Below are 14116 nucleotides of genomic sequence, written 5' to 3' on the forward strand. Positions count from 1 at the left end.
AGATTTTCTTGATTAAATTCCAGGATGGAAGACTCTTCAGGTCCTTCCATTTTCAGGGATTCATACTCACCAGCAGTGATATGGTTATTGGGGCTTTTATGATCCACCAGATGAAGGCCACATCTGTGTCATCCCAACACCTGACGCACAAAACCAATAACGACATAAACAAGATAGTCTCAAAGCTACAGTTTGTTTGTTTCATCACAGAAGACGCAATAAAGAAAAGAGACAAAATGTCCTCCTAAAAATAAAAGCCATGACTGAGTACTTTTATATCTGACTCAGATGCAACTTGTGATTCACGACCATCAGGAAGAACACTGAATATAACCAGCTCGGTTAGTTTAAATAGAACCAAATACACAGGTCTAAAAAAGACAGGTTAGAAAGAATTGTTTTATCTTAACCCTGTAAAGCCCACTACATCAAAGAATTGACAGAAATTCCAAATCTTTTGGGATTAGGATGTTTTTTCAAGCCCTTTGATGAAAACACACATTGTTATTTTTTTAAATGAGATATAGATGGTATAAATTATAATATGTTGGGTGATTTGGTACGTTTTTATTCACAACAATGTTAATTTAAAAAACATTGGCTTGAGTGTTCAGGTAAAAAAGCAGATATTTGAACTCTGGAAGCACCGCGACGCCCAGAACACGATGCAGAGCCACTGATCGCGTCTGTACAACGACTTACTATTGAAACTGGATGCCCCTGATGCAGGAATTGTGTTTGGTGTTAATGTAGCTTAAAAGTGACACCCGAAAGCCGTCCCAGCTGGAAGTAGTGCTGGGGGAGGAAGGTCTTCCAGTAAAAACAGAATTCAAGTTTTCCTTAAAATCTTTCTTTGGACTGTTTGTCATTAGTGTTACAGTGTGGTCAAATTAAAAACAACCAACTTGGAGTATGACATGGATGTATTTGAAGAGATATACAATAAACAGTTTGCCAGTTATATCTTGGTTGATTGCATACTTTTTTAAGTTTTCTTCTTTATTTATGTTTACACTTTCTTAAGTTTTCTCCAAGTTATTTGGTGTTTTCTCTAAATATCTCCAAGCAGCAGCTCACCCCCTGTTATCGTAGAAGTTTCGAGTTAGGATCCAGGCTGTTATGATGGTGGTTGGGAGACCTGGGATGAACAAACACAGTGACCTGGTCATTAGGAAGGAGGAACAAAGGAGCTCTAACAAGGAGTACAGACTCACAGAGGGGAAGAAAACTGTCAGAGGGGAGACGTATCCTAACAAGAGATATACTCACCCCAGCCTATGAGTATATACCACCAGAAGTACTTCTTCTGGAAGACAAATGTGAGAGCCAGCAGTGTCTGCAGGTACATGCCCTCCACCAGCAGCCAGAAGTAGTTGGCCAGGATGCTGAACTGGAAGAAGGCCACAGCAGACTTACAGGATGTCTGTCAATCAAACAAACAAACAAACAAACAAACATGGATCAGTCTGGGAACCTTGTTCATGTGGAAGGTTGGAGTGATGACAGCTTTTCCGTGATATAAAACATTAGAACGAAAAGGTTGGATGAAAATTGTGTTTTGGGTGTTTTTATCATTTTAATCTTTAATCTTGATAAAGGACGTATACAGTATAAAGAAAGTTAAGCTTAAAATTGCATTTCTAAGTATGTCTTTATATAAATCGTGAATCAATATCAGACAAAAAAATTGCCATTGGTAAAAGCTTGTACAGGCCGCAAGCTTTCTGTTCTGCTCGATTCTGATGAATCAGGTTGTAGACGACCAGATCCATTTACATCTGGCTCAAAACTGTACGGCTGGATAGCACCAATAACGCTCACCATTTCCTCACCGGTAATGTTAGTTTGGCGGCATGAGGGGCTGTAAATTAGCAGATGGACGTGTAAACAGATGATGTTGGTCAGTAGGGCTGGGCTTTCTTTGCGCCAATTGGCTTACTTACAGCTCAGAGTTTAATTTCTGCAGGAAATACGGCCTAGAATACGGCTAAAAATGGCATAATTTTAATTAAAATATTATAATTATAATTGAAAGACTAGGAAAGCTTTTACAATCAATCAAAAGATGATCAGAACGGGTTTTTAGGCAGGACTAAGAATTTTGAAGAATTTTTACCTTTTTTAAAAACCTTTTGTTGTCTTTTTTCTTTTTCTTTTTTTTTTTTTTACTTGTTCTGTTCAACAACTGAGCAAACAGATTAGAGCTGAAGGCCTTTTGTGTTGGACAGGTTTTACTATCACAAAAAGAGGTAATATATCTTCGAAAACCAGAGTGTAAATTTGTAGAAACCCTTTTTTGTTTTTTATTATTTTTATGTATTTGTTACATTTAGTGTGTGGGGGGAGGGAGAGGGGAAGAACGTGGGGGTAGGGGGTGGAATCGAATAAAAGGAATAGAGGTGGAGAATGTGGGGGATACAAACGCTGATTTAAATAAGTTATTATTTTAAGCTGTGTAACAATTATACCGGATCTGCTGAGACGACAAATTTTACATCTGAAGGTGAAACGAAGATGAGCGGAAGACATCTGTCCATCAATACCCTTTGGGTTACGAGGAGGGATGAAACAGACAGGGAGCAGTTTGGAAGTGTGCATGTGCAAGTGGGGGTGGAGATACATGCATGCTGCCGAAGTGAACCGCGTGTTTATCAGGGGAACCAGATCCTACCCAGCCCGACCAGCCAGACCAGGACAGGGGGGACCCAAGCCAGGAGCACCCCCGGCGTCTGGGACCCAGGCGCCGGACACCGAGAAGCGGCCCTCTGGGCCCTGGCCCAGCCATGAGCCGCCCACCACCCAGCCGGCGCCCTGTCTCCGCAGGCCAGCCCCGGCACCCGACCCAAGCAACCCAGAGATCACCGCGCAACCACAGCTCCACCCCCCCCCACATACTTTTTGTTTTCTAATGATGGGATTTCCTCAGCTTCCATTGGATTTCTGAGATTGCAAGATTTCAGATATGATCGCAGCAGTCTAAAAGTTTTAGGAAGTACAAATCAAATATTTTATGCAAAATGCTAACAATGACCTAATAACTTTATGGGATATGTAATTTAACAATTTTGTTCATTTGTCAAAACTGTGTTTTTTTCCCAAAAAAGCTTTTCCTTCTGGCTTTGATGGAGCAGGAGGGCTTTGTGTTCTTGAATCACTGACTGTCTCTGCCTCACTTCCTCTGCAAATGAGTCACAGAGTGCTGACGCTGATCTCTCGCAGACACAAGAGGGACTCTTACCTTCAGCACAGCAGCTTTATCAGCAGAAAGGTACGAAGAGAAAGACTCATCATTAATGCTCTCCATCATTCCCTACATTGTACTGCAGTAAAAAAAATAAAAATTCCAGCCGACCTTTTAAATCTGTTTGTGATTGAGACCGTTTAGACCCCATGACGGAGCAGAGGCGCTGCAGACTCACTGTGGACATGAAGCAGTGATCCAGGTTTTCATCAGAGAACAGAACGGCGTCTTTGATGAAAACGGCACTCGCTCTCAGGATGAAGGAGAAGAACAGGTTAATGTGGATGTAGTTCCTGGTGCAGTGAAACTTCCTAGAGAGACAAACTTTACTTGAAAGACTCCTTTTGTATCAAATGTGTCTCCATGGGGAGGGGGTAAATCACAATTTCACAAACCAAAATAGGAATAGTGAGTGTTACCTAAAGGCAGTGAAGACAAAAATAGCCGATATGAGAGAGATGAGGGAGGTAGCGTAGCCGGCAGTGTACACCTGCTTGAAGTTGGAGAAGTATGTTGTCTGAAAAAACACATTGGATAATGTTAGTTTGAATCAATCACCATCTCTGCAACAAATGAGGCTTAAAAAAGGACTATTTTCAACTTAAATTACTTTGCTTATTGATTTACCTATAATAAGCTTATCTATTGGCATGCATTGCCCATGAATAAAAGGAATGAGACATGCTTCTACACCAGTCTTGAAATACTCAAGTTGCTGCACAGGACTAATTATCACCTTTCCAGCACATTTAAAATAAAACTCTTTTATTTAGCCTGCCTGTCTGTGGCCTCTCGTAGAGCAGAAGTTGATTTTCTTGGAATGAGATGCATAGACTGCAGTGCACTGCATATAAAATAACTCACTATGTGGTTATGAACAAAAAATGTGTGACGGTTCCTTGAATGTGCAAAAGTGGTGTAGTCTATTAATAACTGAAAATTGTGAATGTGTTAAGTCTGGCAGCACAGACACATTGCAGTAATTACACTCAAATATTATAAATAAAATGCCCACCTCTGGTTCTGCATCTTCAACTTCTGTGAACTCGCAGGCTTCCTCGTAGGACGGGTAGGGGTCTGACCATCCCTCCTCGGTGCAATTCCTGTAAATGTAACCTGGAAGCAGAAAAAGTGGTCTCTGCAGTAAACTGTAACTGACAGAATGGAAAGACATTAAAGACACACTACAATGAAAATGGTGCTTTTTGTCCTTTTAACATGATCTTGTAGCATTTTTCTGATGGTGGAGGACATATATAAAGATAATTAAGCGCATTTCATTTCTGAGTATTTATTTAAATTGTTGTGAATCCGGAGGAGACAAAAAAATGACGTTTAAAAATGATTACATTTGTTATATAGAAATTATGATTGGCAGGCCATAAGCTCCGCTCCGCTCCATTCTGATGCACCCTTCTAAAAAACTAGATCCGTGTCTTTGTTTTCCTCATTGAAGCTGGCATCTCGCTCGCATGAGGTAATGTTAGGTTGGGGTTGTGAGAGTTTGCGCTGAATCTTTTTTCTTCAATGATTTTTTATCTTCACTGCTGTCCATAGTTTACATGAAATCCTCTCCACCTTTATCCACCTGTGTCATAGAAGGGATAACACGTCAATGGTCATCTTGACCCCATAGGACAGCACAAGGGTTAAGTGTGTTTGCTGTTTTTGTTGGAGAGGGCAACATATTGGGTTCTTGTATTAATCAAGAAATTTGTTTATGGCTCTGAATAATGAGATCAGTGGCTCTCATCCCCAAATGTTAATAGCAGGGAGCAGTGGATGCAGTTGTTTTTCATGAACAGAACACAACTGTGAGATTTGAGTTTTTTAATGTATTAAATTACCGTACACAGAATAGTTTTGAAACAAAAATTTAAATTAAGCTAAATTTGTCATTAAGCTCCTTCCTAAATAAGGAAATGTCTGCATTTGTCAAGGGGCTGCCTAAAAAGTAATGAATCTAGTGCCAGACCCTTTCTCTGTCCTCATATAAAACATTGCTTTGCAGGTCATTACCCCATGGCCTCCAAAGAAACAGCTCCACATTGAAAAGCTGCTTTTATGTCTTCTATTGTCGAGGTAATGCTCCACACTGGGCTGTCTGCTTCATACAAACATATTTGGAACATTTTAAATCTGGGGCTGTGAATAGTCAGTCAAATAATAAACATTCAGCATTCAGTTAGCCGTTAGATTGTTGTTGTTGAATGGGGCAGCTGTCGTGCAGAGGTGGGGTGGTTGACCTATGAAAAGGCAAAGGTTCGGTTCCCACTCCGAGTGTCCTTGGGCAAGACACTGAGCCGCACATTGCTCCTGGTGGTCTGGTTGGCATCTTGCATGGCAGCTCTGTCGCCATCAGTGTGTGAATGTGTGTCAGTGGCTGAATGGGACTGTTACTGTAAAGCACTTTGGGCCTTAATCAAGGTGGAAAACCGATAAATAAGTACATTATACACCATTTACCATCAGCCAGAAGACACCTGGTCTTGACATAAATGAAACATCACTCAAAAGTTTTATGTAAGAAAGTGGGAGATGGATAAACTACACACATGATTAGGCGCCATAAATGAATTACAGACAAATTAGTGGTTTTTTTTATTGTGTTAATCAAATTTGTAATGTATAACTTTTATCTATTATGTAAGTGAGAGTGCCTGACTGGGTGTCCCCTGTCATGAAATGATGGGATACAGGGAGGGCTGATCACATTTTGGTCATTATCCTGCTCATATCATGGTTACTTACAAAATAAATACTTATTCAATCAATTATTAGTACTTTAATCTTGCTATTTTTCTAGGTTTAAATGTTTTTTTGCAATAAGCGGATTATTCGATAAGTGCTGCAACGTGTTATCATGGTAACGGCTGCCAATCCCGCACCAACCTGCACTTCAGCAGTGAAGGGAAGTGGTATATATTCTGAACATTATGATAAGTTAAACAAAGCATCATTTCAAAGGGAAAAAGCCCCTTTTCCTGCTTGTCTAAAATGTTCAATTCCTCCAGTGTAACCTCTTTTGGCATCTCAACATATATATTCCGATGTTAATGCTCAGGTATCAAAGTTTGTGGTCGATATTTTTCGGATTCCTCAAAAAAGTATACTGTTTGTTATGGTGTATTAAATTAGAGCACCTTATGTGTTTTTGTATTTTTTTTCCTCGTTGTTCGAGATTAAAAAATAGTCTTTGGTGGTGTAAAAGTAAAGATTGGAAAGAAGTCTTATAATATGAAACTTCATAAAGCCACTTTTTTAGTTGTATTTTGATCTTTTACTGTGCTATATCGTCACAAATTTCAATGAAAATACCTCAAAATTAAGTTTTTCACAGCAATTATGAGGTTAAATTAAACATAGATTAATTTGATTAAATAATTACAGGTCATAAGTTATTAATCGCTTGAAAAATTAATTGCATGACAGCACTACACAATCAATTTACAAAGAACAAAAACGTGTTGCTTTGATGCAGAAATTTAAGTAAAGGCTTGTGTAATTAATAACAAATACACATCATAGCGGTGGGTCAGGCGGTTGAGCAGGTCGTCCAATGATGGAAGGGTCGGCAGTTTCCCCCCAGCCAACTGTCGTTGTGTCCTTGGGCAAGACACTTCACACTCCTTGCCTCCAGTGTGGCTCCACTGCAGTGTGAATGCGTATGAATGTCCTGGTGATGGTCCGAGGGGCCGTAGGTGTGAAATGGCAGCCACGCCTCTGTCAGTCTGCCCCAGGCAGCTGTGGCTACATCAGTAGCTTACCATCACCAAGTATGAATGAGGAGTGAATGAATAATGGACACAATGTAAGCGCTTTGAGCGTCTGGAAAAGCGCAGATAAATCTAATCCATTATTATTATTATTATTATTATTATTATTATTATTATTATTATTATATTCTTTTAGTTTTGGTTGCTCTTTTTAAAGTTTTCCACAATGAATCACCCATCTCCATGTAATTCTAGTCCGCCTTGACTACATCCATGAAGCTCCTCCTTAGTCTCCATCTCTGCCTCTTTCTAAGTAGCTTCAATGTCAGCATCCTTTTATCAACATTATCTGTTCCTCCTCTCAGTGTGTCCAAACCATCTCAGTCTTCCTTTCTGCATTAATCTTCAAAACACCTAACATGAGCAGTCCCTCTGATGGATTCATTCCTGATCTCATCCTCCCTCGTCACTCCCAAAGAGAGCATCAACATCTTTAGTTCTCTCAGAACCACAGCCTGCAACACCTCTGTTTCAATCTTGCTGACACTCTTTTGTCACAAACCACACCTGAAACCTTCTTCCACTCAGGTAAAGCTGCTCACACACTTGGTTTGAAAAAAACAGCATATTACATTTAAAACTTTTTTGATGATTTGGGGGCATTTTAGAAATGTTTAAGTGGCGTCATAATAAATGCAAGTGAATTGAGTGGATTTTTTTTTCTTGGAGACACTTCAATCTGCTGGCACCAAAACAGTCTCAAATGAAACACTTGGTGGTTTTTCTCATCTTTTTCCAAAAAACTTTATGAATTATTTTCAGTATAACCCTGAGCAGTCGTTTCACTGCAAAAACTGAATCTTCAGAAAGCAAAAAGACAATTGTTAAAAAAAAAGTCTTATTTTCAGTCTTGCAAGAAAATTAATCCTATAGAGAAAGCTTTTCAATAACAACTAATTTTACTCTAAGAAAACATGTTTTAGTGGCTAGATTGATTTTTCTTAAAATAAGAATTCTTTTTTTTTACCCCACTGGCAGATGCTTATTTATTTATTTATTTTGTTTGTCTAAAGAAAAGTTTTCAAACATTACAAATTTTTTTCCATACTTCTAGTGGGCCTATTTTTGCAGTGTTAGTAGCTTGGTCATCTCTTGTACAATCCCAAAACAGATCACATAAATGTAGCTGCATGAGACAAAATTACTCTTACCTCAAAAAAAATCTGTTTTAAAATTATTTTTGAATCCATTCTACTGCTTATTTACTTTTCTCAGATTCCATCTTCTAGACTCGTTTTATTCCCATCTAGGGTCATGGGGTCCCTGGAGCTTACGCAGCTACACCCTGGATCGTTTGTTAGTCGATTGCAGGGCAAGCAGACAGACACACAGACACAACAACCACACACTCACATTTTGTCTCAGATTCTGAAAGTAGTTTTGCTGTTGGCTTGTCCACTATTCCTAAAGATGTGTCCATGTAAAAAATAAAAAAATAAAAACATTAGCAGTAGTTGCTTTTATCGAAAGCTCACCAGCCCCATGCTACTACAACCTGGACAAGTCGCCAGTCTGTCACAGGGCCACAATCACGCACCCATGCACACACACATTCACATCTAGGGACAACTTAGAGTCATCAATTAACCTAAAAAGCATGTTTTTGGGCCGTGGGAGGTAGCTGGAGTGCCCAGAGAAAACACTCATATTCATGCGGCGAACACGCAAACTCCACATAGAAAGCCCCCACTGGCACTTGAACCTGGGCCTTCTTGCTGTGAGGTAAGTGATAAATATATAAATATATAAATAAATAAATAAATAAATAAATAAATAAATAAATACTAATGTCTAAATTTATTTCCTCAAAAAACTTGTAGGTAAATACTTGTGATTTTTTATTGATTTTTTTTAAGTCGATGCAGCAAACTTGGCTGAACTCAGAACTTTTTTTTTATATTTTGGAATAAATTATCAGGTACGTAAAGTAAAGATTTTTTTAGTGATACATGCTCAAAGTTAGCAGCAAAATCAGTGTTTCATGAAGTCAAATAGTTGCATGCGGGGGTCGAGTTGTGGGTGGCTTCACCGATATCCTTGTGCATTAGCCTGAGCTGAGAGTAACATGCAGAGCCTGCAGGCCTGCGGCCGCAGCAAACGCTTGAATGTGAATGCAAGTTTGAAGGCCGAGACTCTTGGGAAGGGACTAAAGCTTATACTGCCATGCTTATCAGGCAATGCCAACTCCTCTACACAAGCCCCGTGGCTCCTCGGTGAACTCTTTGATTTTCCAATTCATTATTTTCTGTGCATGTTGAGTCCCATTGGAAAGGCAGGATGAGCAGCACAGCTAAATTTATGAGTTATGAGGTCATCTGCACCAACCTCCGCCTCCTAATCCCTCCACACAATGTTGGTTTTCTATCTGATTGTTCTTCTTCTGTGTTATCCAAGGTTTCTGTTGAAAAGCAGTAAGCTGCATCACGTGACCAAGCAAACACACATCTTCAAATGAGTGACAGTTCTATCGATTTGCACCGACGTTCAATCATAAACAGGTAGACAGAGAGTAAAATTTCTCTAAATTTGATTGTGAGATCCCTGTGTTATTATGTACATCATGGCACTGGGAAAAGGGGGAAAACAAAGAGTTATAATCCTTGTCACCAATATTTACTAGGGGTGTAGCAATTCCTTTCAACAGCGGTTTGATTCATATCGCAACTTGAGGTTATTGTTATGAGTTATATTCAATATTTGTTCCATTTGAGCGATCTGATTCAATCCGATTCACTGACCTACAATTGATCCAGAGAGTTTTTAGCCCAAAAGGTTTGACTCAGAGAAAAATACCTGGGTACTGAAAATTACAAACAAATAATAACATTCTAGCACACTGTATAGTGACATATCTTTGCAAAATTCAAAGCGTTTCCACACATTGGATTGTAATGATGACTTGATCATTTTTTGCTGCCATCACATGTGTTTTCTGCTGTGATCGCACTTGGTCGTTTTTACGTTATTATAAAATAAACCTCAATCCAAATGGTAGTTTCCAATATCTATAAGCCATTTGTTTCATTTTGAAATAGTTTTATGATGGTATGGGTCAAATCGATGACTAATTTGCCTCAGACAGATTAATCTGGTTGGATCATAGGAATAAAAATCCATCAATTGATTAAGTCGATTAATCGTTACACCCCATATATTTACCACGATCAGTTCCCTTGACTCTTCCTCAAACCCATAAATCGCGATGATGGATATGCGGCAGCTTTTCCCTGAAAAGTTGCTGCTGATGGTATTCCAAACTATTTACATTAGCATAAAGGATTCTTTCTTTCTGTTGCCTTTCACTGCATCATAATCTCCTTCTTATAGCTATGACTGCAGATAAATGTGCAAAAAGCTGCGTCGGACTGGATCTGCCTCTCAAATAATGGGCAAAATATAGACACAAAACAGCAGCAGTTATTGCAAAGCTTACTGTGGGATTCAATTGAATCTATTTGAAGCAACGCTTCCAAGTTTTGTGTACATTCTGGCAGAAACTTTCATATTCAATAAATCATCTGTTACTTATTTTTGCTCCCACTGTCAAGTTTGAACGTGTTCTTTTTAAACACATGGTAAACTGAACCCTTTATCTGATTTACACAACAGCCCAAAAGCTGTAGGTTCCCCAAACACAAAAATCCATTATGCTCTTTAATGTCATATTTACTTGAAAGTAGACACACAGAAATCAAAACATATTCACTAATTCATCAGCTTGAGACATGAAAAGATGCTAAAATGGACTTGTTATCTGTCCAAAAAAAAAAGAAAATCACTTCAATATTTGTGCACACCTGAAGCCCACCTGTTTTTGGGGAAATCACAGTTCATGAGCCACAGGGGGTATAATGAGGGGTGAAAGCCATTCAATGCACTGAATCCCTTAAGACTCTGTCTAATTACAAATAAACTGTTATGATATAAAGCACTAAATACTGATGTATCTCTGTTTTCTTACATGGATCCAGCAGACGTTGAGGTAAGCCTCGCTGTGGAGACAAAGCTGTGAATACAACTGCCTCGGAGAGCAGGAGGTTTTGATCTGTAGACTTTATTTTCAAGAAAATAATGTATTCCCACAAAGTTAATCTGTTAATCCAACTATTGAAGGATTACAGAGAGATTTTATGAGGATTATCACCAGATAACCATTGCCAACCATTTTTACAGTTTTCTCTTTTTGCTCAAACTACAATTTGTCATCTGTGTCTTCATCCTTGATGCGTCTTGACAGCTCGGGGAGAACATTTAGTATTTTTAAGACTGGCCAGCTGCAGGGACAGGGGGGCAGAGAGGTTAGTTGGGGAGGGAGGTCATGTAAACAAACAGAGAAAAATGCCTGATCTCATAGTCACATGCTGGCTCTGCTGCACTGGAACACAAAGATGGATGTTCTAAGCTTATTTACCTGTTTGAGGATTTTGGAAAACAAATTCATGAAAAACACCTGCTTTGGTGAACACAAGACAGAGAAGTGCCGGAGGACCATCAGGGGCAGAACCAGAGCAGGGATAAAAAGAGGATCAGCATGACTGATGGGAGGATTATTAATCACTTCTCTGTTCACATCAAGCTGATGTGAGCCTTTCAGTTGAGACACAAAAATAGAATTTCCATGTTTGAGTATCTTGAGCTCTGAGTATCACCCAGAGCTTTAAAAACAGTACACCATTGCAGAAAAGTATATCTTCCATTTTATCTTCAAGAAACCATTAACGACTCATTTCAGTCATCATTTGATCGATCATAAACGCATTTCCAATGGTCTTTTAATGATGATTATACAGGTTTTAGAAAAAGGTTAAAAATGTGTCTTTTTTTCAAGGACATATAGTTTCTTCAGAGCAGCAGTAGTTCATTAGGAATTCCCCTCTGAGGTGTAGGCAGAACTGATGGCACAGAGCAACGATGCCCCCACTTCCCATCACTCATCTGTTTACACGCTCTACTGCTAGATTGTAACACCTCACAACCCCAACCTGGCATTACCGGGGGGACAAAAATGGAGCGTAATGTTGGAGATACCCAGCTGTACGGTTTAGATCCAGATTCCAGCTCAAACGAGGAAAACAAAGACGTACATGGATCTATTTGTCTGCAAGTGGATGCATCAGATTGAGCGGAGCAGGGAGTTTGTAGCCTGCCCACTGTATTTTCTACATCACAACTACATTATTTTCAAGCCGCATTTTTTCAGCATGTGTGTGTAAAGTGCAACACAATTTTGAGCTTAAATTTCTTTATATACTGTGTTTCCGCCATCATCAGAAAAAACGCTACAAGAACATGTTAAAAACAGCTAAAAAACACTTTCGTTTTTTTTTTTTGTTTTTATAAATTTGAAGACATGCTTTGCCTGCAGGCAACAAATGTTTTGTTTCAGCTGTGGCCTATTGTTTTGAAGATGGAAGAAAGAAATTTACCTTGATTGTTGCTGAACAGCTGGGAGACATTTGCACACGAGACGCTGATCACCTGTCCCACCTCAACACCCTGCCAGCAGCAAATGTTGTCCCAAGTCGTCGGACAGCCTGAGACAAGAAAAAAAGTTTTATTTAATCAGTAAAAATAAAGCTGTGAAGTTAGTGCTTCCATTTAAAAAATGCATCAAAGCGTTTTTTAAGTGATAAAACTGAATTATAAATACACCCGAGTTCCTAAAACTGCTATCGTCTTCTAGGTTGGAGAGCTATGTCTTATGGCAGTAGAGAATAACAAATGTGTGATTTATAAACTGAAAAAGACAACAGACACCTGACTCACACAAACTTACAGAGAACTAAACATTTTTAATTTAACTTTTTTGTAAACTGAGGGTTCCAAAGTTGCCAAAAAATGTCCTTGACTCTTTATTGTATCCCAAATGTGTTCAGTTTATATGATATATCATATTTCTAATAAATATAACTTTTTTTGAAATGCAAACATGAATTGTTGTATTTTTATTATGTAAGCATATTTGATGGCCCTGCAACTGATTGGCCGCCTGTTTATGGTTTAATCCCTTGACCCCTAGCCTTAGCCCAGCAGCAGCTAGGATAGGCTCCAGCAACTCTGCAATCCCAAAATGGATTAAGCAGGCTTGAAGGATGGAATGATGTGTGTTGCATTTGATAAAAAAACAAAGCATTCATCATCTTCTTAACCTTTCGGGGTCACAGGGTTGCCGGAGCCTATCCCGGCCACTTGGGCGTATAGGCAAGGGATGCCCTGGACTGGTTGCCAGTCTGCCGCAGGGTGGAATATCGTCAATCACACATCCATTCACTCTCACACTCACACTCACACCTATGGACAATTTAGAGTTGCCAATCAACCTATGAAGCATGTTTTTGGATGGTGGGAGGAAGCTGGAGATCCCGGAGAAAACCCACGCATGCACGGGGAGAACATGCAAACTCCACACAGAAAGGCCCCCAAATGTTGTGTTTTACATGTCCCCCAGCCGGGACTTGAACCGGAGGCTGTGAGGCAAGAGCGCTAACCACTGCGCCACCGTGCAGCCCCTGCACAAAGCAGTACACTAAAAACAGAAAATATAAGTAATCTAGTTCAATAATGTTCATAGTGTCTATATTGTTAACTGACTTATTAGGTTCTTTTGTTATCAGACATGGTTTTCTTTATTTGGCATACCTGATGTGTTTTGAAGGATGTCTTCCTTCTTCGACGAAGACGCAACTTTGTCTGATAACCTAAGAAGTCATACAGTAACCTAAAAAAGAGCTAAACCTGCTTTAAAAAATTTGGCTCCAGGATACAAATATTTGTTGAGCAGGGTAAAGTGATAGCTTTTTGATGTTGACCTAAAATATCCAGTTGAAAGGTCAGCTCTGGCATGAAAAGGAAATCTATAGCACATGTTGTGGGCTGCCAAAGAAGAAGTAGAAGCTGGGAGGAAGAACCTTAAACTCTTAAGGTACATTAACACCACCTTCTGCATTGGTGTTAAAACTACCACTATCAATGAAAAGTCTGTGTGAATGCACATTTCCGGCTACCGCATTAAAAACTCTTGCATTCAAGCGTAGCCATGCAACCTTTACAAGGGTTTTCGGGTTCTATGTACAGAATGCACGTCCATTGAATGAAAGTT

At 39.3% G+C, this 14116-nt stretch overlaps 1 protein-coding gene across 1 annotated transcript in view; it reads right to left on the reverse strand.

The window, feature by feature from the left end:
- LOC101168197 (pituitary adenylate cyclase-activating polypeptide type I receptor-like) overlaps positions 1 to 14116 on the reverse strand; it is a 53390-nt gene that overhangs the window by 8041 nt on the left and 31233 nt on the right. Inside the window, exons 3-9 of the mRNA XM_011474273.2 lie at positions 12444 to 12551; positions 4257 to 4357; positions 3661 to 3758; positions 3420 to 3552; positions 1270 to 1423; positions 1078 to 1138; positions 71 to 140 (exon numbers count right to left, since the gene is read on the reverse strand). Of these exons, the coding sequence (XP_011472575.1) occupies positions 71 to 140; positions 1078 to 1138; positions 1270 to 1423; positions 3420 to 3552; positions 3661 to 3758; positions 4257 to 4357; positions 12444 to 12551 (725 nt within the window). The remainder of the gene's footprint in view (positions 1 to 70; positions 141 to 1077; positions 1139 to 1269; positions 1424 to 3419; positions 3553 to 3660; positions 3759 to 4256; positions 4358 to 12443; positions 12552 to 14116) is intronic.

Source organism: Oryzias latipes, chromosome 4 (assembly GCF_002234675.1).
Source record: "Oryzias latipes chromosome 4, ASM223467v1".
NCBI lineage: Eukaryota > Metazoa > Chordata > Actinopteri > Beloniformes > Adrianichthyidae > Oryzias > Oryzias latipes.